The following is a 26,865-nucleotide window of genomic DNA, read 5'->3' as shown; positions in this document are numbered from 1 at the left end:
ATAATTTTTACAGAATCCTCGTATCTAGCGCTTTTCTTAGGTGTCGCCATAAAGAAACCAAAACACTCTCACAGATATCTTAAACAGCTTATATGAAGCCGATAGGCTGATCAGAGGTGGGATGTAACAGTCCAATATTGTTCTGAATTTCCGTTGCATGATTTGCTAAATCTTTCTTCATGGCAGAACGAAAGTTGAACTAAAAGCTGCCTTAGTCACAGAGCATTCTCTATTAACTGAATTTTTTTTGTAGGATAGGCTTAGATGCAGAAGCACTATATAATAAATATAACGAGGAATATTAAACTTCATTCTACATCCTAAGAACATGCTGACTTCATGTCTCTAAATAATTTAATTTGCCACCTGGAACCAAATTTGGGAATGAAACTTTTCGCTAGCCTCTGACTAGGTTATGTAAATAGCTTTTCGATGAACACAGTTAATCCCACTCATGGACTAAATGCAATTTTCCAATTGGGATGCTTCGGTTGTTCCAGATTAGATGTTGTGAGTTAGTTGCTTCATGCAGGTTTATCATGTACATTAAGTGATGGATGGTCTGATAATGTTAGTTGTTTGGATATCTATCGTATATATATTTATGGAAAATACGCATTTACTTGGCTTTGATTTATAAATCAGCTACCCATAAAGCTAAATTTGCGATAGAAAATTAAAAGTTAGGGAAAGTTTTCCAATGGACTTCCCAAAAGATTTTATCTGATCTTCCAGATAACGGACTTTAACCTTTGGCTCAAAACATATGTCTACATTAAACGCTTAAGTGGAGCTTCTGTTCGTACAGGTGCACTAGCGCACAATGGGATTCTTCTTCTGGTTAGCTTGGGATTGCCGTAAAATTGCCAATATTCCTTCAAAAGTGAATTTTGATCATCTCTGTATTCTAATTTACGTCTAGCATTTCTTTTTTTTCAAAATTTTTTTTTAATTTTTTTAGATACGGTGAAGCTGTAAGTTCGGATGATTTAAATGGTCCAACAAAATTAGAATCATTTTCTGAATTATTACAAGGTAGTAGTGGTAGTTCAACAGTTGAACTAGTGAATCCGTTACTACCAGAAGAACATCCCTCTGAAGAACAAGACGAAGTTGGAGAGGAGGATAAATGCTCTGAAGAAACTGATAATTTTGGTGAAATAATTAAAAAGACAATGGTGGATAGTGCAACCGCTTGAACTATTTTGTTTTTTAACGAAAAATAATGGTGTACAAATAATTTATTTTTGTTAATATTACTGCCTTTACTTTCATTTTTGGCCGAAAAGGAACAATTTTATACAAATCAACACATAGTTATTGGTAACTTCTTTTTTTTAAATTTAAATCTGATTTATTAATACAGTTGTTTTAAACTGAGGATCATTTATTTATTATTAATAAATAATGTAAAAATAAATAAATAAAAAAATAAATTTTATTTATACTGAATGTATTCATAAGAAAAAGTAAATAATACTCATTACTTTGTTTAAAAGCGTTTGTAAAATATTAAGGCTGGCAGTTTAGATTATTAACAATTGTAGTATTACAATGTACTAGGCGAAGTACAAAACAAAATCCTGTTTTTTACCCGCGGAAAATTGTTTTTTAAATTATATTTATTTGAGTTTAGCTACGATTCGTTTGTTACTTTCTCTCACTATTGATCAGGAAAGTGTTGAATAGTTAAAATACAATTTTTCGAAATAGAGTTTTCCCCGTAAATATCCGTTTTAAGGTTCCTGATGATTACTCATCGTGATGCTTCCAGCAAATTAAGTATGGAAGAGATGGAGAAAGGACAGAGCAGCTGCTGAAGTGACGTTGTGCGCGAGGCTGTTGTACATAGAGCTGAATACTTTAGTTGTTTTGAAAAGAAAACATCCATGCTATAATCTTTTTAAAACCTAAGATTTTTCTGACGAAAGGAAGCAGTATAAGTTCCATTACGTTGTAATGCTAATTAGTCTTGAGAGTGTTCGTGAAGGACACAGTATAATCTTACTACTAGTTTAAAAAGAATTTTATTCATTATCATTACATGGAAACGTTTTACGCATAAATGAATCATATTTTTCATAATTACGGTTTCAGATGGCACAAAACCATCTTATTACAGACATCAATAGTATATTTAGCAATCAATCGCGCTTACTGCTGCTTTATTGTAGCTTCAGGAAAAAGTCGGAAACATGCCAGTAGAGAATAGGTGCTCTCTAAAAACCCATTATGTTTATGACAGAGTATTTCCATTGCAGCCTTTGTTTAGATCCTTTATGCCCACAACTTTTATTTTGCCTTCTCTCCCCAAATACACTTATAAAAGCACTTCTTTTCTTTATTATTGTAATTAAATCTCCATAAAATGTTTTATCATTTTCATTATAAAAGTATTTTCTGAAAAAAAACAAACAAAATTTCAAAAGGGAAAATCCTTTCTGCAGTACTTAGGAGAATGTAGTTACCTCTACCCCTTACATAAAATGGGCCGGAATTCACTTGTATTCATTTAAAGAAGCTCTCTCGGAGGACAATTTTAACAATACTCTATGTATCCGACATTTCTTAGAGCCGTTTCCTGATATAATCATTTGCAGCATGATGTTTAGCAAAAGTCAGATTTAAATAAAGTGAGGGAGTCGTTCCGTTCAGGACAGGTTTGCCTCAATGAAATTAGGACGTTCTGATCTTCACTAGCAGAGAAGATGCCATTACTTTTCTTGAGGATTCATTTGAAGGCATTTTAATCACTAATGTATTAGACAAAAGTGAGTTCTGGTCTATCTTTTCCTCAAGTATAAAAACTCATTGTTAATGTTCGTTTCTCCTTAATTTTTTACGAGAATTCTGAGTTAAAAGTTTCGTCTTCTAAACGTCAACTGTGCGCTCAGTTTTTTGAATAATTTTTTTGGGAATCCTAAACATTGTTCCATTCTGTCATTCAGCGTCATATTGACGTCAAAGCTTTTGATTCGTAACAGAAGAAGGCGCACAACTAGGTAGTTGCAAGGCTTTTCTTGTCATATGATCAATTTCTTTTTACTTTCTGCTTCACTTATTGGGAAAATATTTTATAAGCCAAATTTATTAATTCCTTCTTCAGAAGTGTTGAATTATCTGCTTTGGACATGTTGTATAGAGTCCTACATAAGACCTTTCATTTTGAGAACAAATACAGATGAAAGTTATTTCTTTTATAATAGCATCCATCAAAATGGAATATTATCTCACTGGTCTACTGTCGATAAATAAAAAATAGCGAATCCAACTTTTAGCAGGTGATCTCTTGGAACAGCTGAGTGCATGTTCTGCCCAAATACCAAACGCTTCATCATGGACCTCCACAACGGCCAAAATTAGCGTGCATCCCTGTCTAGAAACCTATCGTCCCTGCTATCTCTTAGTGACACTATCCAAGTGATCGAATTGAAGGAAAATTTAGAGCTTGAAAATGGAAGCTGCAACCTACCTCCATCTCAGTTCCTTTTTTTTAATGAGCTGCCGTGTATGCTGCTGATTTAAAGTTACTTTATTGCAGTTTAGAATGCATTACCTTTTAAGCAAAATTTAGTACTCTACTTTCATATATAAAACAATTATGATAATAGAGATAAAGTTATGTAGAAAAGTGGTACAGAGCTTTAGCTAAAAAGAAATAGTGTCTCTTTGTACAGAAACTCGAAAGAAAACTTCAACTGATTAATATTTATTTTGATCTTCGAAATGAGCATCAATTTCCATTTTTCTATATTTTCTTCGTTTCAACTTTTAAACTGAGAGAAACCAATAGAGCAAGGATTGCAGATACTGTACGGTTTATGAGGGAAAATATTCGTCACCCTATGCCGTATTTATTTTACAGTGTGCTTATGCTGCTGTGGTCCTATTTTACATGCCAGACCTTATTTCCGTAGTCCAACTTTTGTTAATTGTTTTCGTTACTTGTAATAGTAAGAGAGAGAAAGTTAAATTCCGTTGTTACATTTTATTTCTAACCGTCACTTTAAATGCCAAATAAGTATTTAAAAATAAAGAAACAAATGATGTACATACAAGATGTAAATAATATTTAAAAGAAATCAGGTTCTTAGGCGCTCATGTACATATACATGAATCTTTTTAAGGCAGATTGTACTTTTTAATTTTGTTTTTTTTAATTACCTTATTTTCTGCAGCAGTATAAAACATTACGCTAAAAAATCATATTAATTTTTTTTTGACTTTCAACTCTGAAGAAATAAAAAACAAAATTAAAGTTTATAGCTGCGAAGTACATAATGTATGCTGGAATGTAAAACCTCTGAGGAGTGTTATTTAGTGGATGCTGTCTTGGAATCGCAGAGTCGCCCAGATCTCTAAAGAATCCATATCCTTTATAAGTAAAATTATCCATGAAATGCTGTCGTTGTGTACGCTACCAAAAGATTATTAACGCAGAGTAATCCTAAGAAGAGAGAATCTAAAGAAAGCAGCTGAACTGGACGGAAATCTCCGTGTTTGAGACCAGTGCAATACCTGGTATTTTCGTTCTGCTCTGTCTTTAGCTAGCCAACTTCTTTTATCGACTTTGTAAGATCATTCTGGAGGACATCATGTCTTTGCCAACCAACCAAATTTACCACATTTCACAACGTCACATAGCTCATAAAGTTAATTACTTTTTCATTTACTATTTTGGCATATTCTAGATTCTTCACTCATTTACTGTTGTACAATGTACACACCTACTATTAAGATTCTATAAAAAAAAGTTTAATTATAGTAATAAAACCTAGCGCTAACGCCCAACATGTTTTTAGATCCGGGATAAAATAATAAAACCCATTTTAAAAATTTTCGTCCCTTTTTTTGTAGATATTCAATCTCAAATGTTTATGTTCTTTGCATTCTTGTACAACAAGCAGCTGTTGCAGAAAAAAATGTTATATTGAAATTGTGAAAATTATGTTTCTGGGCTTTTTGTTTTCTTTTTGACCGTAAATCAGTTTATTCATGTACGTATATATAAACTAATAAATAATATAAACTAATAACATATAAACAATATTTATATATATTGTTTTTACTTCTATTTTTACACAAAGTTATGATAGAAATTTTTAAATTAAAATTTGATCAAACTCAAAAATAAGATGAAAAATCTGTGCTGCAATTAATACATAATCATAATGTGCACTGTTAAAATAAAATAAATTTTAGATTAAAAAAAAAATATATAAGGAAATTTAATAGGACGTATTTTTAAAAAAAATAAAATTGAAACAAAAAATAAAAAGAAAAAAATATTTTTCCAGAATTTCTAAAGAAAAATTATATCAATAAATAAAACAGTTTTTTGTTTATTAGAAATGTAGTGTGAATTATAAAATAATTAAATTTTTGAGTGAACAACTCCAATTAGAGAATATATACAATATGTATGTAATTTTTTCTAAGTAAAAAACAAATTACTTAAACTATTGAATATTAAAAATTATTAGTATCTAAGGAATTGATAAAAAGCTGAACCTCACATTTCTGGTAATTATTAAGTAAAATGTAAGAAACAATGTTTTTCTGTTGTTTTTAAATGAAATTATAGAAATTGAGCTGATTATTATATTTATATATAATATTGAATTTAATAAAACTAAATTTAAAAAAAAATAAACAGGAATTTTCTAAAGAAAGGTAAATAAATGATACAAAAGAAAAATATACAACATAATAGTTAAAAATATGAGCGCTTTACATTTGTAAATAAATTATAGATTATGTGTTTGTATATAGTATATATATATATAAATATATCTATCGCTAGATGGTAAAGGAAAAAAAAATTGGTAAAAAATTCATCCTTTTTTATAAGAAAATCATATTAAAAAAAAAATACACTCGGGAGCAAAATGCAGAACACTTATTTATTCTATATTTAATTTTAATAGGGTCTAAGTTGTTATTTTTCATTTCCGATCCCTAAGTGAGTTGTAATTACCTCTACTTAGTGAGGTTTATGCATTTTTGGTCTAGGATGGCCGCGTAAATGCGTGAAGCATCGCCCTTGAGATGATTACAAGAGTAGTTCGTTGCTTTATAGATATAGGATACTAGTTTGAGATACCAAACTTCTTGTGAGGAAACTTTAGAGGAAACGTAAAGGGAGCAAATTATCTACTGGCTTTCTCCAGATCTTTCGCGACGGTCTGGCTGCAGAAATGGGACTTATTTGAGAAAAAGACGCTTCTCCCATGTTATTCTTTTCAAAACCATCAAAAGAAATTCACCACTAAGGTTAGCTTTCTGTTGTGAAAAACTCAGCCTTCGCTGGAAGATCCATTTGCCCATGTGAACTCCATGAATGTCGCAAAGGAATCGGGTTTACAACTGTTTGAAAGCGGTCTCGAAGCCACTAGAAGAACTATTATGAAATAATTTTCCAACACCTTTCATTATTCTTTTTGCTTCTTAGGAAAGGCAACTGCTGTTATTCTTCCCTTTCTCTCTGAAGTGCAATGCTTACTCCTTGATATGGAATGCACATCAAGAAAGATCTTGAAAGTCAAATCAAGTATAATGAAAACAGTTTTGTACAGAATTGAATTTTTAAGTGTTGATTGTTTCATTTCTGTTGTTGAAGCCTTTAACAAAACAAAGGAAACTCAGTAGGTTGTCTAAATTGGGCACCAATCCCTCGGAAGTGATGAATGAAATGAATGCAAGAATAATAGAGAAAAATATTGAGACTTCACTAAGATAAATTGCTTCATTTTCTCTCACTCCCTGGTAAAAGGAAATATTGAAATAGATGACATTTTGAAAATTGACTCTGTTCACGATTTTTTAAAAAATTCATTTCCTTCGAGTCAGCAATTGCTTTTATTTGTAAAATAACAAGGAAGAGTGCAGGCCATTTATCCAAGTAGTACCTCACCTCCAAAAGTATTGCCTAGGACCAACTCTGTAATTTTAATAAGAGAATGTACTGTAAGTGTTCATACTATATTTGTTTTTTGCATCCGAGTATATTTGCTTATCAGTTTTGTTTTAGCCAAGTCCTCATTTTGTTAATTTAATTTTGAACTAATTGTCTAATTTTAATTTAACTCAAATTCATTTTTTCAAAGAAAGAAAAATAAAGTGGTAAACAGATTAATAATTTTTATTACAGTATATTTTGTTTTTTATGGCAAAACAATTATATGCCTAAAAAAAGAAAAGTATCTCATTAACCCTTTGGAAAAAAGAAAAGAAAACTAAATAATTTCTAGTCTTACAATATAATTTATAATCGTGAAAGGTAGATTTTTTTTATTTGATCGTACTTAAATTTATACGATTATATTACTGTCAATTCAAAAAAGAAAGGCTTATATATTTAAATATTTTAAAACGTTTTAACATTGTTTTTTTTCTAAGTTTTGGGGAAATTTAAAATAAAACGTAAAAAATTATTTTCAAAAATACAAAGTAAAAGAAATCTCTTGTGGCATTAATTTTTAATTATGGGGCCAATATCATAGTTTCATTATCATCGAAGATGCCAAGAAATTAAAGAATGAAAATAAAAAAGGAAATTTAGTCATTCATATTTCCTGAATTCAGTTGTTTGGTTTCCACAGCATTTTTCCATTTTATGCTTTAAAATAGTATTAACATAATAATAAACGATAATATTGTTAACAACTTGTTTTTAAACAAAAAAATAATAGTATGTTTGGTGGCACCGTGTTTTAGTTTAGATATTATTTTGCATTACGTTTACCTAGAAGTGGCAAAGAATAGGTGTGATCTCTACTCGGTAGGTGTAGCGTGGTTAAGGGTTCCCGGAGTTGGCCTTTGTTTGATTTGTATATTTGCTGCTGTAATTCATATGAATGTTACAATAAATCTAGGATTTTTGCCCAGATATTTTGAAAATGATTTGAGTAATCACTTATCCTGTTTTAAGTATTGTGTTGATAGACTGAAATATTATCGATGACCCCTTTGACAAAGTGTACTATTTTCCACAGTAGGGTAAATGTCCTCCAATAAATTAACCTTGTATAACTGTCCAACCGGACAATTTTAATCACTACTTTTGTCTAACATTACAAATGACAAGAAAAAATGTCATTACTTAAATTTTTTAACAAGTACATCTAATATTTGTTTATAGAAAAAGTTCAACATTCTAGAGGTTAAAAAACAAATTTCATGAAAAGTAAATTAATACAAAATTTTTTTACATATTGTCAAATACATAATTATTAATTAATTTTGAAAAAATAAAAATAAAATCTAAAGCCATTAGTTACTGTTTTCAGTGAAATTATTTTTATGTTGTGAATTTAAATTATTTAATTTATTAAATGCAATTTTAGTTTCTTCTAGTTTTTTTTTCTAAATGTATTTACGTAATATATTTGTATAAATAATATACATATATATCTAAAAAATAATAAATTAACAAACAAAATGAGGAAAAAAGTTATAGTTAATAAGTGTTTTTAATTGAGATAAAAATGAAAATTAGGAATTGACGATTTTTTTATTACTGAAGTAGAAAAACTATAATGACCAAAAGGAATTTAAAAAAAAATTACACCCTTAAAAATTGGTGTAATGGAAATGGTGCCTATTTTTCTTGTAACAAATTTATGTTCAAGGAGATAAAATTAAAAAAAAAATACAAAATATAAATTCATTTATTTTATTTAGATATTTGACACCAAAGCGATAGTAATTTTTTATTTTATTATTTATTTTTATCTTTATTGTTTTCTTGTGTAATATTTTTTTTCGCCTAAATTAATTAAAATAAAAAAAAATTAAATATGGCAAGATAATGTTATTAGTAATTTAACTATAGAAATAAAATAAAAAGTATGTTATAATAATTACAGGAAACTGTATTGCCGAAATTGTTCAGTGATATTTCAAAAATAATGAAGTAAATATTGAACTAATTTGTTTTGATTGTTTTTTATTGTGGTAATCTATTTTATTTTTTTATGAAAGGGGTAACTCTTGTAATTGGAACACTATCTAAATTCCCGACAAAGCTGATAAACAAAAGACTAATACCAACTCTACATTCAAACCTTTTATGTATTTAGGTTTAGAACTTCGGGGCTCCAATTTCCAGTACATCGTACTGCAACAAACAGTTGGTGCCCCTTCCGGCCTCAAAATCCATAATAAGTTCATCAGTCCTTTCGTAAAGCAGCATCTAGTCAAGAGAAAATACCAGAAATGCCTTACTGCAATCTTTTCCTAATACTTTTGTACAATCTCTCGCCTCTACCACCTAAAGTGGTGATTCTCCATGCCAGCTAAATGATCAGTGGTTCCTTGGGGGTGAATTAGAGACTGGTAATATGGGAACCACCTAGAGAGAGCTAAGAATTTCCAGAGGAGTAACAAACGTACAATTAGTAGAAATAGTAAAAGGCTGTTTTAGTACGCTTCCTACCAGTGGCAGAATTTTACTGTATATTACTGATCCATACCTAATAAGAGATGTGTGACGGCTTGTATTAAAGAATTAAAAATTTAGTGTCAGGCAAATTGACTCTATCTAGATCTTTTACAACTATCCTTTTTTCGTCTTTTTGTTGTAAATGTGCGAAGTTAAAGAGTTTTGACTTTATCCATCGTAGGATGCATGTTTATTGCATCCCTGCCGCTTTCAGATTTTCATCCTGCATCAGAAGTGATTACATCAGCTTATTTTAAAGATTTCAACTTCACTTGCGTTACCTTCTCGCAATACACTTGCTGAGACAGTGCATATCTCACTTAAACGCTGATAGAGGACCACACAAAAGGTTTTCATCAAAGTCGGTCAACTGAAGGTAAAACTTAACAAAGCAAATTTTTTCATTTCTTCAAGATTTGAAAAAACAGACTCCAATGATTTTCTTTTAATTTGGAGTACTAATTGCTTATATGTATGTAGATACGTACATAACTTTTATTTGAAACTTATTTCCATGAAAATTCGATCAAGGGCACCTCTAGAAAAGGTAATTCTTATAATCATCCCTCTAAGGTGCTAGTGTACTTAATTTTACTACCTTTGTCTACATAATAGTAATAGCAAATGTCAATGAAAAACCCAGTATCGGAAACAACTTCTATTTGTTTCCGAAACAACAAATATTGCTGGTTGAATGCTCTACTTAAATCATCATGCTCATCTAAATCTGCATCTCTGTAGACTTGTAATTTCAAATATTTGAAGTCTACCAAATAGTTTAATTTATAACAAAATCGAATTAAATATCGATGTAGAGTGATGGTTAGCCTCTGAGAAGGCGAATGTTATGTGTAAATAAACTCCCATAACCTGCACTGCCCTGGAGACGGCACTAGTACAAATTTTAGAAGTAGCTTGTGTGGCTAATATTAAAGGATTCGTGTACTAGTTTTTAAAAAGTTACTTTTACTATGTTTGTGTGAATATATTTTGATATGAAAATTAGTTATCCTTAAGTTTAATTGGAGCCTATGAATCATGAGGATAAACAGACAGAAGAAAGTGAATAAATATTTACGTTTCTATATTAACAACTTTGGATTTCATAAACCTTATCAAGTTCTTATTGATGGAACCTTTTGTTTTATAGCTTTGGAGGTAAGTAGACTTTTTGCAATAGTTCCAGAGGCTATTCTGGTTCCACCTAGAGCTAACTAGTATTTCTTAAGTGAGAATGTCTTTAGCAATCTATTTTTTCTAAATAATTAGAATGTGTCATTCTAATTTGTAGTTTTGTTTTTTTAAATTTGATGATAATAAAAAATATGTGAAACTTATGTGTTACATATACGTCAGGTATAGCCTACACATTTTATAGGGTAAAATGGGCTGAAGCCTGTAACTCTTATAACAGTTACAATGTGTAACCGTTTCCAGAATATTTAGGGATTGTTAGGCCAGTTCAAATACTTGCCTAAAGAAAGAAAGGAAGAATTGAAACGATGCTTTCAACTCTTGCCAAGCAGTAGAATACTAATTAATTAATTACACGATTAATATAATATATTATACATATTATGGGATTGAAAAAATAACTGCCATTTCAGTCTAGAAAAAATTTATTTTGCCGAGCTTTCGACTTAGGGACTAGGTCATCTTCAGGGCTAGTTTAGAAAGTAATACTATTACATTTCAGGGTTGGTGTGTCTTTTTGTCTTGTCTGTTCATGGACTGAGTGTGACAGTTTAGTGACACACTCAGTCCATGAACAGACAAGACAGAAGACACACCAACCCTGAAATGTAATAGTATTACTTTCTAAACTAGCCCTGAAGATGACCTAGTCCCTAGGTCGAAAGCTCGGCAAAATAATTTTTTTCTAGACCGAAATGGCAGTTATTTTTTCAATCCCATTGAAACTATGAATCAGTCACCAAAAAGAATGAACAACAAATACATATTATGTATATTAAGTGTTATAATATTGTCTTCTATACTTTTTTTTATAGAGTAAAGTAAATATTCATGAGCAATTGCCTAATTATTTGGGTGGAGATGTGAAAATTCTTACCACACCATGTGCTATTTTGGAAACGGAGAGCTTAGGTAACGTGAAAACTAAGTCTATTTGTATTTTATGGAAGATATTATGTAGTAAAAAACATTTAAATACTCCTATCTGAGGCACTTAATTTATTCGTTTTTTAAGCCCCATCTTAAAAAAAGCCAATTGCTTAACTTATTTTTTTAAATAAGGACTTTTAACTTAAGACCCTTAAGCCTGCCAGTTTCCCATTAAAGTTCGAAATTATTTCGTATAATAGTATTAAGGGTAGCATTATTTTAATATTTACAGGACCGCAAGTATATGGAGCTATGTTAATTTTAAAACAATTCCCAGTTCATCAATGTGGGCATAAAGATCCTGTTGGAGCCTCAAATTGTATTAGAAATATGATAAGTAGGAACAATCCCAATAGGTAATTTATCATTGTTTGCCTTTTGAGCACTTTCTCTTGAGTTTTTTGAGCTTAAGTAATGGTTTTAGGCCCATTATTATAACAAATCATTAAATCTTTATATAAGAATGTAAAAACAAGCAGCTCTCTGGTAATTTGAGGTGAAAATGAAATTTCAACAGAAGTGCAAAACTCTTAATTAGAATATTTCAGTGACTGGTGAAACGAACAATGAAAGAAATTTAATCTTTTGTCCTTTTTTAGGTACATATTAGCTACCCAAGATCGTGATCTTCAAAAAATTGCCCGAAGAATTCCCGGTACACCTCTACTGTATATTCACAACAGAGCTCCTACTTTAGAACAACCTTCATTTAAGACATCATTTATTGCCCAGAAAAAGTTACGCAACAGGTATGTTATTAAAAATTATTTATGGTTCGTTTAAGCTGTATTTTTCTTCATTTTTATATTTAAGCGATTGGTAGACTTGCTGCCCACCATGGACGACTAATTATTTAATTATTTTTTTAATCTTTCCGAATGTAAATGTCTCTGTCAGTAGTTTTAAGAAGTATTTTTTACTTTTCTTGTCTTTTATTGAAAAGGATATTAAATGGGTTAGAGATAACCCATTTCCGGATATCTTCTCTTCTTTGATTTTAGTAGTGAATTATTTCCATATTTTCTACTCATATTGTCGACTAAGGAAGAGGCACAATTAACCCTAAAGTACCAAACTGAAGACATATCCCAGGTTTCACTATTAAATTTTCTTAATGTCTTTTGTGTATATCATTTTCTCTGGTATTTCTGAACCAAATGTTTGAGCAAAATATTTATTTTTTCAATTTAAGAAAAATTATCACTATCATGAATTACAAACTTCCTGACAAGGCCACGAGTACCAAGGTTTTAACAAAGAAATGCTATCCATTGTCAATTACATTGGCGTTTCATTAGTTAGCCTCAAAAGGTAAATTTAAAATTGAAGATTCAAGTAGGTTATTTTTCAGTTATCTTATAGACTAAGATTAATGTGTTTAGTACTTGCAAGACGAAATAAATACAGTGTTCTTTGTACACCATAACGATTTAAAGTTCATACATATATCTAGTAAATACATTCAAGATCGTAGGTGTTCTTGGCAAAATAATTATAGAAAATTCATTTTAATTCATTTATTTAAATACATTGAGAACAATGAGATTTAAAAAACAAAAACAAAATTAATGATATTGCTCCTGAAATCCGTAAGTTGCGTGGTTAAGTTCAAATCCTGAAGTTTATTTAAAAAGTAAGAAGTTGAGGTTTCAAGGTAATTGCTTATCTGCACTCCTCTAAGAAAATGTTAATAGAAATTATGGATGTAGCATTTAAAGAAGAAAGAAAAACCTTAACTAGAATCTCTGTAGTTACGAGAGAATATATTAAAACCTTTTATGCTTGTATTTTTTTATAAACTGAGTAAATTAAACTTTTATACCTAATGGTGCTAACTAATTAGGGTATGGCTGTGCTCCAAATTCTAGAAAACGTTTGGCAGAGGTTATTAATGATGGTATGCAAGGTGTCTGCGTACGTTTAGTAAACACAGTACATAGACTTACTATAGAAAGTCGTCTCGGATGTAAGCCAAACAGACGAAATCATTGATTTTGACGTAGATAGAAGTATCAGCTTGATTAGGAGAGGTTAAAACTAATTTTTCCTGTAACTATTCGTTCGAATAAGTGGTCCGAATTCATAACCACATTATATTTACCAGTAAGCGGCCCTAATCGTGCATAGTTGCACAATTCCAAGTCGTTTGATTGTGTGTTGTTTTCAGTGGGCAGGAGGTTAAATGTTGTAATTTATTCTTTATGTAATTGTCTGTTTTTCCAGCTACTGTTTAAGCAAATCAGAGAAGAAAACTTTAAAAGAATACAAAACGGCTGTATTAGGGCCTGAACAGCCAAGGAGGCCTAGAAAGAAGAAGAAAAACGGAGGTCCTAATCCACTGTCATGTAAGAAGAAGAAAAAGCAAGCTACAAACCAAGAAATATCAAGGAAGAAGTGAATCGTAATTAAAAAAACCACCATTATAACAAACATTTTAATACAAATATATATAAACACTTTACTTCTTTTATTTCAAAGTACTTGTATTTTATATTACAATTATTCTTTTTTTTTTCTCTCTTTTTTTTAAATAATTGTGAATTACTTTCACAGTCTACGTTTATAAAAAATTTTTTATATCATCCTTATTATTCTTCAAACAATGCTAGTATTAAATTGTAAAATTTACGTAAATAATATAAAATGCACTTACTCTATGTACAAACAGTAATAAATGAGACGAGAGAATCAATAAACAGACGACTTTCTACAGAACACATTAAGAATTTAATAATGAATGGGTAGCCATTTGCAACATTCGGACATTTTTCGACAGCTTACTATTTGGATTAGCGGACAAGAATACTTTCAATTGTTTGTGCAGACCTCTTAAAACTACTGGCATGTGTTCCCTTGTATTTAAATTGCTTGAATCTAAATTCATAACTGCTTCTTCTAGGTATCTGTGAAAGTGGATGTAAAAAAAGAGTTAGTACATTTACATTTGGAGAAAATGATTTTTAAAAAAACAAACAAATTGAGGCAACATAAAAGGTATTTCTAAACATAAAGATAGATGAATGTTAAGTTTAGATGGTGTTCCCCAATAATTCCGCCGAATCCCACGTTAGAGTCAAGCTGCCAGATTTTATAACAAAATCTAATTGCATTAAAGAATGGAGGTCCTTTAGTGAAATAAATTTCTTAATTTCAGGATTCCACAACTATGTTTGACGTTGAAAATAGTAGAAAGAGAAAGTACACAAATTTTTCGGACGCAGGGGAACTCCAAACCTAGATTTTCCGACGAAATTCAAACAGAACATGAACGAATAGAATTTTTTTTTCGCTTTAGAGGAATAATAGAATGTAAAAATGATAACATATTTTTTGAAAGAGTTCCAAAGATATTTTCAAAAAATAAACTAGTTAAAAAATATTACCTGTGCTTAATATCAGTATGCTGCGACATATCAGCTGACAATTGTTGAATAAGTGATAGTAAAACGTGCTGTTGTAATAAACATCCATCGTCTCTGAATACTTTTTGAGGAGGAACATTTTCACATACATACATTACCAGACTCAAATCAGAAGCAGATAAAGCCTAAAAAATAATAATGTAATAGTCGACTTTTTAATTAACAAATTGAGATAAGGTATTACTGAACCTTTTATACAGTAAATAAAAACTAAATTAGCATCATAGTTTCAAATAGCATGTACATGTTCAATCCCTGAACAAAGTTCACATGAAAGTAAGTACTTATTATTCTTTTTCTAATGTTTTTTACCACAGTAAACCTTCCTGTTTGTTTAATTTACTTCGCAGAAAACATTCTATTTAATCATTTTAAATACAAAAATGAAGCCGCCATCAAGTTATATTATCAGAAAACAAAATTATTTAATTAAAAATAGGAAAACTTAGTTGCTTATTTAAATGTTCCAAATTTAACTGAAACTTAAGGGATAAAAAATTAAGGTCAGATTTACTACGTCTTTAAAATAAATTTTAGCAACTTTTAATTTTCAACTATTCGTTTCGAAATATTTTATAGTTATTATTAACTTCAAGCAGCATTTTCTTTGTGAACATTTATTACAAAACAGTTGATTTTTTTTCTTTCTTTTGCTCTTAAAAGTAATATTTTCTCATATTGAGATGAGTTCATTAATGTTAAATCTTATAATGAATTTTCCAAATTAAAAACGGAATGGAAAGTTCTGGGGCACGTCTTAATTTTAAGCGTCATTCCCCATGTGTAAAAGTTAAAAAAAAAGTTGGGTACTTACTGTCCCATGCTTAGCTGAAAAATGAAATTTACTTCTATAGCTTCTTTCTTATCAGAAATTTTCGCTTCAAAACTAGAGCTCTAAATGTTCATAGTTTGCTCTACAGATTTTCCAAATATTTAAAAAGACGATCTGTTAGAGAGGGGGATCAATTCACCTGGTAATCCTAAATATTATCTTTTCAAATCTAAAATTGGTAACTTTCAAGCCATAAATCAAGTATGATTTATCACTTAAGTAATAATATTTTTTTTTTTTTTATTGAAAGGTACAATGCATAAATATACCCCTCAAACACTTCTAAAATTTAAAAAAAAATTGCAAGTCGCATCTTTCGTGGCATTTTTTCAATTATAACCAGAATAACACACTCAGGTAAATAAAAAAATAATCTGAAGCCTTGGTTGTTTAAGATATTGGCAACATTAAACTTCTTATTTTTTGTTTTTTCATTTATCACTAACGAAGGTAAAAATTATAAATTACAATTATTGTAAATATTTACAATTACAAATTGTACCTATATTTTAACTGACTTTTTTTAAATTTGTTATGGGGATTAGAGAAAGAGAAACGTGGCAAACTCTTTGAAAGTTTAATTCATTTACTATGATCTTGACGTTGATTTCTTTTTCTGACGCAAAATAATACACTAACGGTACAATGAATTAAAAAACACCGAATTGGAGCCCAAAAGTCAATATAATGTGGGTTTGCATCACTTCATCCAAGTACGGTACTAGGATTATTGTAACGCCTAGGTTGACGGAAATATCCAGCACAAGGCCTTGTTCAACCAGAGGAAATATAACGAAAGAGGTTTGTCTTTTTATATGATATTACTTGTGTTTGTATTAAATCCGGCTCGAAGTCAATAACTATTTAAATCAGAAAATAGGTAATTTTGTAAAGAAAAAAAATTTAATGATGCATTTTTTTTAATTTACCAAATTATGAAAAAATAATAAAATAAAATTTGTACACGTCTTTGAAGAACATAATTACGGTGGCAATGAAATCGCTACCAGTCTTTTACAGGGCTAAACAAATGTCGGTTGTTACCTGTTGAAATGCGGCATCAATCTGGCCTTGACTTATCATTTTAGATAGCTGACTTTGAAGAAGATGTGGATCTGTAAAAGCAGGTGTAACTGTACCAGATCTCATACTTCCATTATTTAGATTAGCGCTAACTACGGTTCGTTGCAATTCTTGTACCATGTCATTTAATCTATAAATAAAAAATAATAATAATGCAAGTACTGCTCAATTTTACAGGCAAAAAGACAAAAAATCACGATATCGAACGAACCTCTTAGTTTCTTTATCAACAGTATTAGTAAATTGTTGCGCTGTAACTGTTAAATGTTCGGATGCAGATTGCATTGTCATCAGTTCTACATTCGTTCTATCGTTTGATTTTGTGGAATACAGTTCAGCCTCCTTCACATCTTTTTGAACAACATTTCAAAAAAACAAGTACAATTAAAGTATGCATAATTAGGAAAATATTGTTAAAATAATACATGGGGTTAATTAAATGTTCTTTCTATTTCAAGAGGCGTATTCTTCTCATCAAAACGAACTAATTCCTTCTGATAAACTAAAGTTTTGCAAAAGGTGTGTCACAACATACTGGTTTCTTAAAAATAGGTACACATATTCGAAGATCCTACCTTAATTAAATAAGTAATACTAATAACTTAAACAAATTTAATCCCACAAAAGCAAAACTCAATCAGGTATGCAGTGGCAAAATTCGTCATTACAGTCACCTGATAACAACCAGAGTATAACCTCCACTTAGGGCCATACTCGTACCACGAACACCCCTCCATACAATATACAATGATGACCACATATCCTTACCGAAACTACTAGCCTATAAAGAAAAGACGATTTTTTCAAGACCTATACCGAACATTTGTTACTTATAAAGTTACCCATATTTTGAGCATTTGCAACATTACATTCCAAGTCGATAGTACGGATTGTGGCAATGCTACAGGGTTCTAGGGTTCCTCCAATTGTTTATTACTTAAGTCAGACCTAGGTAATTTTAACCAAAGATAATGTTCATACATAAAAAGTTCATAAAACATACATATAATATCGCAATTTGACATGAAGGTATCCTCGCTGCTTCGTGACCATCCTGTAAATGTTTACGCCACATTCGTTAAAATAATAACTTTAGCGTTTCAATAGTTATTAATATCGAAGATATTAACTTAAAATGTGTACATATTTATATATAATACTTACATTCCTTAAGCCCTTGTGTTAAGGCTTCATTAATTTGATTAAACATAGTTGAGCAAGCGTTTTCAAACAACGGCACGGCTACTTTAACAAATGTATCCTTATATAATTGTTCCATTGAAGCTGAGGCCGCACCAGTTAAACTAGAGGCTAATAAATCCACTATTGGCTATAAAAAAATAAATTAATTCAGTAAATTTACAATTTGAGATCTCCACAAATATAGTTGCTATATTGTAGATAAGCTAGAAAATATAAATTCTAAGTTTCCTACATAATGTTCCTTTGTCTAGAAGAAAATATAGCAATTAGTTTAAAATTTCGATAACGAGTTTTCTCAAGAAAAATCCGTTTTGACGTCCCTGAGACCGAAATAATGTTTTTTTTTATTATTATTTTTTGAAATTATAACTAAAATCTTATGATTTGTAAACTTGAAGTAGCCAGTTACAGAATAAATGTATTTACATACCTTACTTCTCACCATTTTTTGTAAATTTTCTTTTAAAGCTTGATCAGTCAAAGTGAGTCTTTGTGATAGTTCTGTGTGGATAATCTCCTTCAAATCAATCAATGTTTCATTCACATCTATAGAAACAAAAAATTATTTGAACATTATTTCAATGAATACAGAATATAATTTTTAGTTAAGTAAATATTGAAGATCAATTTTCTAAACAAAAAAAAAATCATAAAAAACATTTTAAGGTGGTAATTTTTTACTTTGTAAAAAATTTCTCGAAAAGACTTCTGTGATTGATTTTCTTTGAACTTTGTTCTTATAGCACTGTGTAGATCTTTTATTTAAAATAAAACATTTTCTAAGCAAAATTCCAATAATTGCACTCTGAAGATAGGTAGGTAGGTAGGTTACACTGGCATTGAGGTAGTGAATGGTCCTGAATTTTTTTACTTGTGAAGAGGGCTAAATGTGTGCTATGTTTGATAATAGTCTTCCATGTGCTGACAGTATCCCTAACTCCGAATTTCCCAAGTTTCCTTGAGAGTATGCTTTTTATACTGTTAGCGAAACACTTAGTAATTCTCTCCCCCAAAAAGAGTCTGATGAGTTTGATGCAAAGTTTCAAACCAAAAATACTATTGAACTGAAAAACAAAAAATGGCTCCTAAATACTGACAAAGGGCTTGAGACAATTTTCTTAACAGGGTAAGGCATAGTTTTACAAATTATTTTATTTCAGTAGGAGTTGAAAGTTGTTAAGAAATTGGAATTTTGAAGAAAATTGATAAGATAGATAAGAGAAAGAAAATGAAAAGTTTTTATTTCCGATTTTTATTAAATATGACAGTAGATTAGATTATGCGTTTTGGTAAGCCCGTTAATAATTATAATTTGAAAAGACTACCTTTTTTTATATTATTTTTGAATTCCATGGTGACCTGCGGTAGCACGTTAGAAAGTACAGCACATTGCACTTCCTTAATTATCTGCGATGCCAATCGTTCCTGATCTAAACCACATCTAAGCGAACCTTCAGAAATAGCTTTCAAAATAGTATTGTCACTATTTGCTTTAGATAAACGTAATTCTTCACGTAATATCTTAAAAACAAAACAGAACAATTAACAAAATTATTATTTTTTTGTTCAAAAAATTATCAAGTCAAACTATAACTATTATTTCAATAGTACTTGGATTTCTGATGAATGATTCTGCAACGCTTGAGTTAAAGCTGACATATCACCTTTTAATGAATTAATGGTATGTTCTATTTCTTTTAGTTTGTTATTAGTTGTATCCGGTACGCTTGAAAAAAAAGAAGAAGAAAATTAAACATCCTCTTTAAATTGGTTTCTTCAATGATTTCTTACAGAATAATTTTTTTAAATCGAAAAGTCAAATGTTTTTATACAAACCAGTTAATATTTGGTGATTGTGAAGTCATCACATGTTGTTGGGGCTGTGGGCTACGAGGACTGACATAATAACAAGGTGATGAAAGTATTTCCTGTACTTCACGGCTTGGAGAACTTCCGCCACTCACGAATCCAACACCAACAACCTAGGAATAATTTTTTGTTTCTTTCAATAATCTATTTCAAATAACTTAAAAATTATTTCAGTAATTAAAAGAAGTGAATAAGAACTGACAGAAACTTCGCTATTATTGACTAATGCAGTATTTGAGGTAGTATAAGAATCGGACGAATCAGGTAATGGAGTGCTCTTAGTGTCTCCAATGAGTGTCTGTAAAAAAGCAATTTTAATTATATTCATTTTGTAATTTTCTTATTTCTCATTAGAGAAAGTATTGTTTTCGTGTTGATATACGTTTTGAGTTTCAATGAACACGAAAAAATGGTGTTAATGACCTCAGCAGTCGATATCAAAAGTACAAATTAGTTTGTGTGTGTTCATTACTGACAGCTAAACTCAAAAACGGAACAATAGGAATTTTCAAATTTGATTATTTTTTAAAGTCCACTTGAGTCCTGACAATAAGCTTACGGTCAAATTCAATTGGAGGTATACTTAAATGAATAGTGGGTGACACAACAAACCCACTGGGACGCTGTGGCTTAGGCTCCTCTCTGCCCAACCCTTGAACAATCTACACTTTAATGACTGGGTTTTTCATTAAAAAAAAAGTATCTGCAAAATGGCTTCTACGATTTCTTCAAACTTCGTTTACTCATTTCAAACAGGTACATAAAAGTTAAGTTTAATCATTTATGATAGAAAATTAATTTCTGGACTATACTGGAAATGACGGCGAGGAAGACTTCATCTGAATCATTTCAGCATAATAAGCAATCATCACCTAATACGGTGAGGGAACATTAGGGAGAGGGAGTATCACCAGGAATGGTGAAGCTAAGGCTGATTCCTTTTACGGTTAGCGTCGATTAGTTGGGGTGATAAAGAGCAGCCCAGGATTGCGAAGGGCTTGGTACCCTCAACATAGACCAATAATAAAAAAAAAAAAAGGGCTCTAGCAGTTGCCTGAGAGAAGTCTGTGCTCATCATCACCACTAGATTGACCAAAAGTGCTAGAATCTTAGAATGCTGCAAGAGAGCCCACGAATCGTCTGTGTAATTAATCAATTAATAATAATTACCATAGTTTCCTTATTTGAAGGTGAGTGGAAAGCGTCTGGTGTCATCAGATTAAGAGGCGGTGGAGGAGGCTGAGGTTGGGCGTTTGTCTTTGAAAGATCTAGATCCTTTAGTCCCGCCGAAATTTCTGCCAAACGTTCTTGCTTTTCTGAAAATTATATTGAACATATTAAAAACTGCTTAATTCTAATCTAAACTTGACCAGATGAATAATTTGAAACCTACCGAGTGCTTCACAGGTTAGTGAAGAAAGCTGAGGAGGTTGCAGTATGGTATTATTTTGTGCAGGCTGGAATACAATATGGCATTCCTGTAAAGATTTAGGTTGCACAAGATACATTCTCACCATTACCGCTATCTGACTTTCTTCCTCGCTTTCTCCTGGAAAAAAAAAGTTGTTTCGCTTCAAAATGTACATATTATTTTTACTAAGAAACCAGGTTTTCAAAACCAAGTGGTTTTGTAATTAATTTAATCATGACAGTAATTATTATCCACAGAAAGAGTAAATAGGTAAAAATATACACATATATATGTTAAAGGATGGATGCTGATAAACTGGGTAACAAGGATTTAGGAAAATTAGGAAGAATAGTTATCTTTTTGAAACTATTACTATAATCGTTTCTTTCTTAAAAATATACAACTAAGAAAATAATCTTAAAACTTTAATACAAACTGGTTGAAATTATTAACCGATTTAAACTTTATTGGAAACAATAATCGACAAATTCTAGGTATTCATAATTTTCGAATTAAGTATGTTTCGTTTGGGTTAGAACAAAGTTTCAACCACCCACAATTTTTCGTTTTAAGATAGTGTCCTTCATCCAGACATTTTTCTATAATTTTTATTTAATTTTTTTACCCACGGGACGGTAATTAATGTACTTCCCGTGAAAACTGACAATAGAAAATTTGCCTAGAAGAATAAACATATTTTAAAAAATTGACATAGGACCAGACATGTCTGCTTAAAGAAATTTATTTTTAAAAGTGTTTAATGTAGCAAAAGCCAAAGAAACTTCTTTATATACAAGATGAGGATGGCAAAATAAACTTCTTTAAAAAGAAAGAAAACAATTATACAAAAATTGGACTAAAGAGAAGTGTCCTGAAGGTCTAGGAAAGAATAATAAAAAAGTTATTTGGCTGGGCGTTGTTGGGAGGAAAAGGGCTTCTTAAAATGAATCTTTAGTGGATGGTAGGAAAGCAGGAAATGAAGGAACTCGAAGGCCACTTTGAAGAATAGGAACTGGATAGGTGATGAAAAAAGAGAAAGAGAAAAGACACCTGGAGGAAAATAATGAAGGATGAATTTGGATGAAGGAAGCCTCTCTAACAGAGTTCTTAAAAAAGAAATAAAGTATTTAACTACCATTGCAAAGATCTTCAATGTTGAACGATGTATTTGGTTTAAATGTTTTCGGGCCAGCATCGACAATGCCAAAACTGAGTATCGGGTAGGGTAGTTTAAATTCAGATATCGACTTAACAAATGGAAGAGACTCATTGGCATTTTTTTGCAACTCAAGGACATAGAGCAACTGTTAACAAAACAATATTTAATTAGAGGCAACAGTTTTTTTAAAAAAGGAAAACACTAAAATGTTTAAGGCGATTAAGAGCCAACGATCCACTGTGAAATAACCCATATTTTTCGTTAAAATACATATTGTACAATCTATTTTCAGTTTTCATTAAAAAGCTGCTCATTAAAATAAAAATTTGTCAACAACTTCGTAGTAAGACATCGAAATTTCTTGTGGGACTTCAAATCCAAATATTTGCCTAAACGTTCTATTTACAAAGTTATACAGTTAAAAATTAGGTTTTAAACAAGCTAAAAACTTACTACTACATGCAGGTTATCCAAGCATAATGGATACTAAGAGTAACCTTTCAATAATCTAAATAAACCACAGCAAGAAAAAGAAAAACAACAATACCCGAGAGTACATATCCGAAAGAAGTATATAACCAGCAGTTAAATCAATCGCTGCTTTAAGTTTTTTAGCAGCTGAAGCATGACTTTCGGATGAGGTGAATCGTAGGGTTTGAATACATTCCCAAGTTTCGCAAGACCATAATTTCAGTTCACAGTTGTCTTTTGCACCAGTCACTGCATACTTCCAAAACTGAGTACTAAAATATACGTAAAGTTATTATTACAATATTGTTATAACATTACTTATATGTCAGAGAATAACAATTTAAATTACTCATTTTTCATGAGAATAAATTAAGATTTTGATTGTAAATTATTAATTTCTTGACTATATTACTAATTTACATTCTTACGTGGATTCTTTGGAAGAATTTAGACAAAGAATAAACTAAATTTTTCGCGGATAATATCAATTATAGTCTTTAGTGCTTAGTAGACTTTAGCTCGCTAAAATGTTTTGTAGAACATACATTCTGAATGGCTTCTTTACAATAACAAGGGCAACAGCAATAATTAAAAAAAAAATCAACATATGAAAAAGAAGCCAATGACATATACGGGATTTTGTTAGTGTAAGCGGAGTATTTTTAAGTAATTGTATATGATGTGATATGGTATCGAGTAACTGAGATATCAAAAGCCAATTGATTACATTATCTGTGATAAAATTTCCGGCGTCCACGGTTTTACATTTTTTTTAAATATTTTAATTATCATTAAATCGATATAGAATTTATTAATATCGAATTAATTCATTGCTGTACTGACAGTTTCTTGATGAACCAAACATTTGATTGAAATATTAAGAAAACTTCATAATCACATCTTCTTTAAAAATAACAAAGCAAAATTCAATAATTAAATCATTATAACTTACTCATTCTCAAAATTTGTATAATTATCCAGAAAAAAAAGAAGTGTTACTGGTTCACCATTGTGCGGTTCCCATTCATGAAGACATCGTCCTTCTCCATGCATATAAGCCTGCAAAATAAAACCATCTAAAGATGGGACCACATCAAACGCTTTGATCCGCTCTGAATCGTTTGCAAAAGAACAGAACAACATTACGACGGCTTGTTGCTTTTGCAACTTTTTACAATTCTGGTCTGCGTTATCGAAGAATAATGCCCGGTATTGGAGTTTTCTTCATCTTTGCACATAATCCAAAGATAATAATACACTGCATAAGTACAGCTCGCTTCAACATAAAAGTACTTTTGTATCGTCAATGCCACGTAAAGCTTGCGAAATCTATTTTAGTCTTGAATTTTACCCGCCGTAGCACGTTTGTCTTTAACATTTCTGACCGGCTTCAGATTTCCCACATTAACCAAGCTTGATTTATCAGTTTAGGGTAGAGAATTGACACCCACTTATGTTACTTAATTCATTATGCTTGCTGACTCAGTTGAAGGTGAAAGTGGAATAACTGCACCAAACTGTAGAAAATTCGAATCACGTCAGAAAAACAAAAAAACATACGCGCTTGGACGAATTAAATTATCGATACTATCCAGCATTGCGGACCCAACCACATTTTCAAAACTATTATTACTAAGAATGGGGCAAGCCCAAGATCTCCGGATAGAGCTACGCTTACCACCGTCTCGGGAAACTGAGCCAGAGCTCGAGATGACCTTCCCGTATAAAAGTTACTTAAGTTAGTTTAGACCGACCGATGACTGCTTCTGAGAGAAAACCCTTTTAGTTTAGAGAATTGGGGAAGAAGGATTTATTGAAGATCAATTTTTTAATCCAATTAAAAAAACAAAGAATTAGCAAAAGTATTACCTGGAAGAATTTACATTTGCCATCATGTGAAGCAGTAGCTATCGCGGATCCATCAGGTGAAAAAGCTGCGTCAACAATAATGTTAGAATGAGCGTCAATTGATAAAAACCCAGGACTATTTCCTGAATAAGAAGTACAGGCTGGATCTATTGCCAACGTATTTACACTCCACATCTGAATCTGAGGCCAAAATATTATTAATTTTTTGTATAATTAATTGAAAAAAGTTAATGTAAATAAATAATTTAAATATGTTACTTTTGTTCCTCTCGTTACGGCAAGGAGTAATCCTTCGGCATACGGATCTGGACTGTTCTCAGCCTCTTCATCAGGAACATAAGGACACCAAAAAATTCTCTTTGGACCTTCACTTTCAATCACATCCTGCTTTCATAAGTAGAAATTTTTATTGTATACAAAAAATTTGACAATTTACAACAAGACTTCTACATGAATTTGCAAAATGTATGAAGAATAACGAATTCATATCTACCCCTTTTATGTTTAAAATTAGAGCACACACTATTTCAACAGTACTTTCTTGTATTTTATGAATAAGTACATTTCCAAATTGGTCAAGACTAGCGAGTATAACTTGATTTGGAATAAAAGCGAATGCTAAATCCTCAATCATTCCTTCTATACCTTTAATCAGAGCTCGTTTGGCTGTTTCTCTGTTCACCACACGTATGGCACAATTTGATTTTGCACCTAAAATAACCAATAACATTTTTCAAAATAATATTTATAGTAAGGGATTTTTTTTCTAAACTGTGCGTTACAAATTCAAGAATATTTCATTTCGTTTTATAAAAAATATTTTTCATGAATTAGTAGTTCTTTATAGAGATATAAACCATTAAAACAGTACACAATAATTACTTCTAGCCAAACTGCATCAAACAATGAGGATGTGGACTACAACTTTTTCAAAATTTTGGATTGCAAAAAATGCATCGGCTTCTTAGCAAAAAGATGTTCGCCCAGGAAACCACACTTTGGTGTTCTGTGCCTTTCCAAAAGCTCCAATAACCTTATCCATCTTTACAGTTTAAAGTAATTCACTTAAGTCTAATTTCCCAAATAAAGCACACATATAAAACAGGTTTAGGTCGCAACACAGACTTTTCTATCAATTTGTCACAATCAGATCAACCGGGTGCGTACATTAAAGAGATTGTAATATGAAAAAGTTACCAACATTCTTGAGAAAAAGAAACTTACCCTTAATGCCATATGCAATATATTTGCCGTCTCTGTGCACAGCTAGTAACTGACCAGTATAATACCTCTCTTCCCACGAATAATCAACGATATTATTCATCTTGACTTTAGAACTACCGGTAACGTGAACCCCAGTGCTTGATATTACTGTTACATCCTCAGATATTATCGGTACAGAGTTATTTTCTTCTGATTCCGAAAATTGCCTTTAAATAAATGCAAACGTAATAAAAATATGGAAACTCCAAAATGATGTAATGAACAGAACTAAATTTTTAAAATTACTTACACGGTCTGTTGAGACCCGGCCACGGGCTGTAAAATTCCTGATGACATTGTTGACTTAGAAGATGCTAAAATTATAACAAAATAAGTTATTCTGGACTGAAAAAACGATGCTCTAAATAATTTTTTTACAGAATAATAATATTAAACGTTTGTTTTATGTTAGAAACCTATTTAAATGCTCGATCAAAAAAAGGGCGCAACACTACGTTCGAAACGGCTTAAAAACTTACATTTAAAATAATTCTTCACAAAAGTATATACAAGCAAAAGACAACAAACAGCAGTACAGTGGACTGTAACCTTCAACATGTAAGCTTTGTCTAGACGCAGACATTACTCTTCATAGTTGTTTTCGCTGGCTTGTGAGTTATAGTTCAGATTTGCGGTTGAAGTTGGTCGACATCCAACTGAGATCGATTGAAAGATAATAAAAGGGAAATCGAATCATCTTGTTTATAAATGCCCTAC

General features: G+C 30.9%; 3 protein-coding genes across 11 annotated transcripts in view; 2 read left to right on the top strand and 1 right to left on the bottom strand.

Annotated features, from left to right (window-relative positions):
* LOC141456077 (uncharacterized) overlaps positions 1–8,932 on the top strand; it is a 49,060-nt gene extending 40,128 nt beyond the window's left edge. For all 6 annotated transcript variants that reach the window (XM_074131706.1, XM_074131704.1, XM_074131705.1 and 3 more), the window contains one exon: positions 962–8,932. In XM_074131706.1, the coding sequence (XP_073987807.1) occupies positions 962–1,199 (238 nt within the window). In that variant the 3' untranslated portion in view covers positions 1,200–8,932. The remainder of the gene's footprint in view (positions 1–961) is intronic.
* A 1,355-nt stretch (positions 8,933–10,287) lies between these two features.
* Positions 10,288–14,036, top strand: LOC141456084 (rRNA-processing protein UTP23 homolog). The gene is made up of 5 exons (XM_074131724.1): positions 10,288–10,600; positions 11,452–11,548; positions 11,799–11,922; positions 12,166–12,315; positions 13,790–14,036. Exons 1-5 carry the CDS (start codon positions 10,481–10,483, stop codon positions 13,962–13,964), a joined length of 666 nt encoding a protein of 221 aa, XP_073987825.1. The 5' UTR covers positions 10,288–10,480; the 3' UTR covers positions 13,965–14,036.
* Positions 13,987–26,813, bottom strand: Ge-1 (Enhancer of mRNA-decapping protein 4 homolog Ge-1). 4 transcript variants are annotated; one of them, XM_074131697.1, is made up of 21 exons: positions 26,628–26,813; positions 26,399–26,462; positions 26,110–26,315; positions 25,379–25,596; positions 25,144–25,272; positions 24,886–25,065; positions 23,969–24,075; positions 23,093–23,288; positions 22,522–22,690; positions 21,369–21,524; positions 21,146–21,291; positions 20,178–20,273; positions 19,943–20,088; positions 19,718–19,832; positions 19,432–19,627; positions 18,537–18,652; positions 18,068–18,233; positions 17,115–17,262; positions 16,865–17,033; positions 14,950–15,113; positions 13,987–14,469 (listed from the first exon to the last, which is right to left on the bottom strand). In XM_074131697.1, the coding sequence occupies exons 1-21, from the start codon at positions 26,704–26,706 to the stop codon at positions 14,286–14,288; spliced, it is 3,150 nt and encodes a 1,049-aa protein (XP_073987798.1). In that variant the 5' UTR covers positions 26,707–26,813; the 3' UTR covers positions 13,987–14,285. The 4 variants fall into 4 exon arrangements, with proteins under 4 accessions (XP_073987798.1, XP_073987799.1, XP_073987800.1 ...); XM_074131698.1 differs by having other exon boundaries at positions 25,144–25,269; positions 26,628–26,811; XM_074131699.1 differs by having other exon boundaries at positions 17,115–17,253; positions 26,628–26,808.
* Between the last annotated feature and the right edge of the window lie 52 nt (positions 26,814–26,865).

This window comes from Rhodnius prolixus, unplaced genomic scaffold, assembly GCF_049639745.1.
Source record: "Rhodnius prolixus isolate KJV_2025 unplaced genomic scaffold, Rpr scaffold_4, whole genome shotgun sequence".
NCBI lineage: Eukaryota > Metazoa > Arthropoda > Insecta > Hemiptera > Reduviidae > Rhodnius > Rhodnius prolixus.
This window is presented reverse-complemented; position numbering and strand designations above follow the sequence as displayed.

Coding starts and splice junctions, on each gene's coding strand:
- Ge-1 (XM_074131697.1), bottom strand. CDS start 26,706: ATGTTGAAGGTTACAGTCCACTGTACTGCTGTTTGTTGTCTTTTGCTT. Junction 23,289..23,968: donor TATACAAATTTTGAGAATGA/GTAAGTTATAAT, acceptor CGTATATTTTAG/TACTCAGTTTTGGAAGTATG. Junction 19,628..19,717: donor ATCATTCATCAGAAATCCAA/GTACTATTGAAA, acceptor TTTGTTTTTAAG/ATATTACGTGAAGAATTACG.
- LOC141456084 (XM_074131724.1), top strand. CDS start 10,481: ATGAGGATAAACAGACAGAAGAAAGTGAATAAATATTTACGTTTCTAT. Junction 11,549..11,798: donor TTTGGAAACGGAGAGCTTAG/GTAACGTGAAAA, acceptor TAATATTTACAG/GACCGCAAGTATATGGAGCT. Junction 11,923..12,165: donor AGTAGGAACAATCCCAATAG/GTAATTTATCAT, acceptor GTCCTTTTTTAG/GTACATATTAGCTACCCAAG.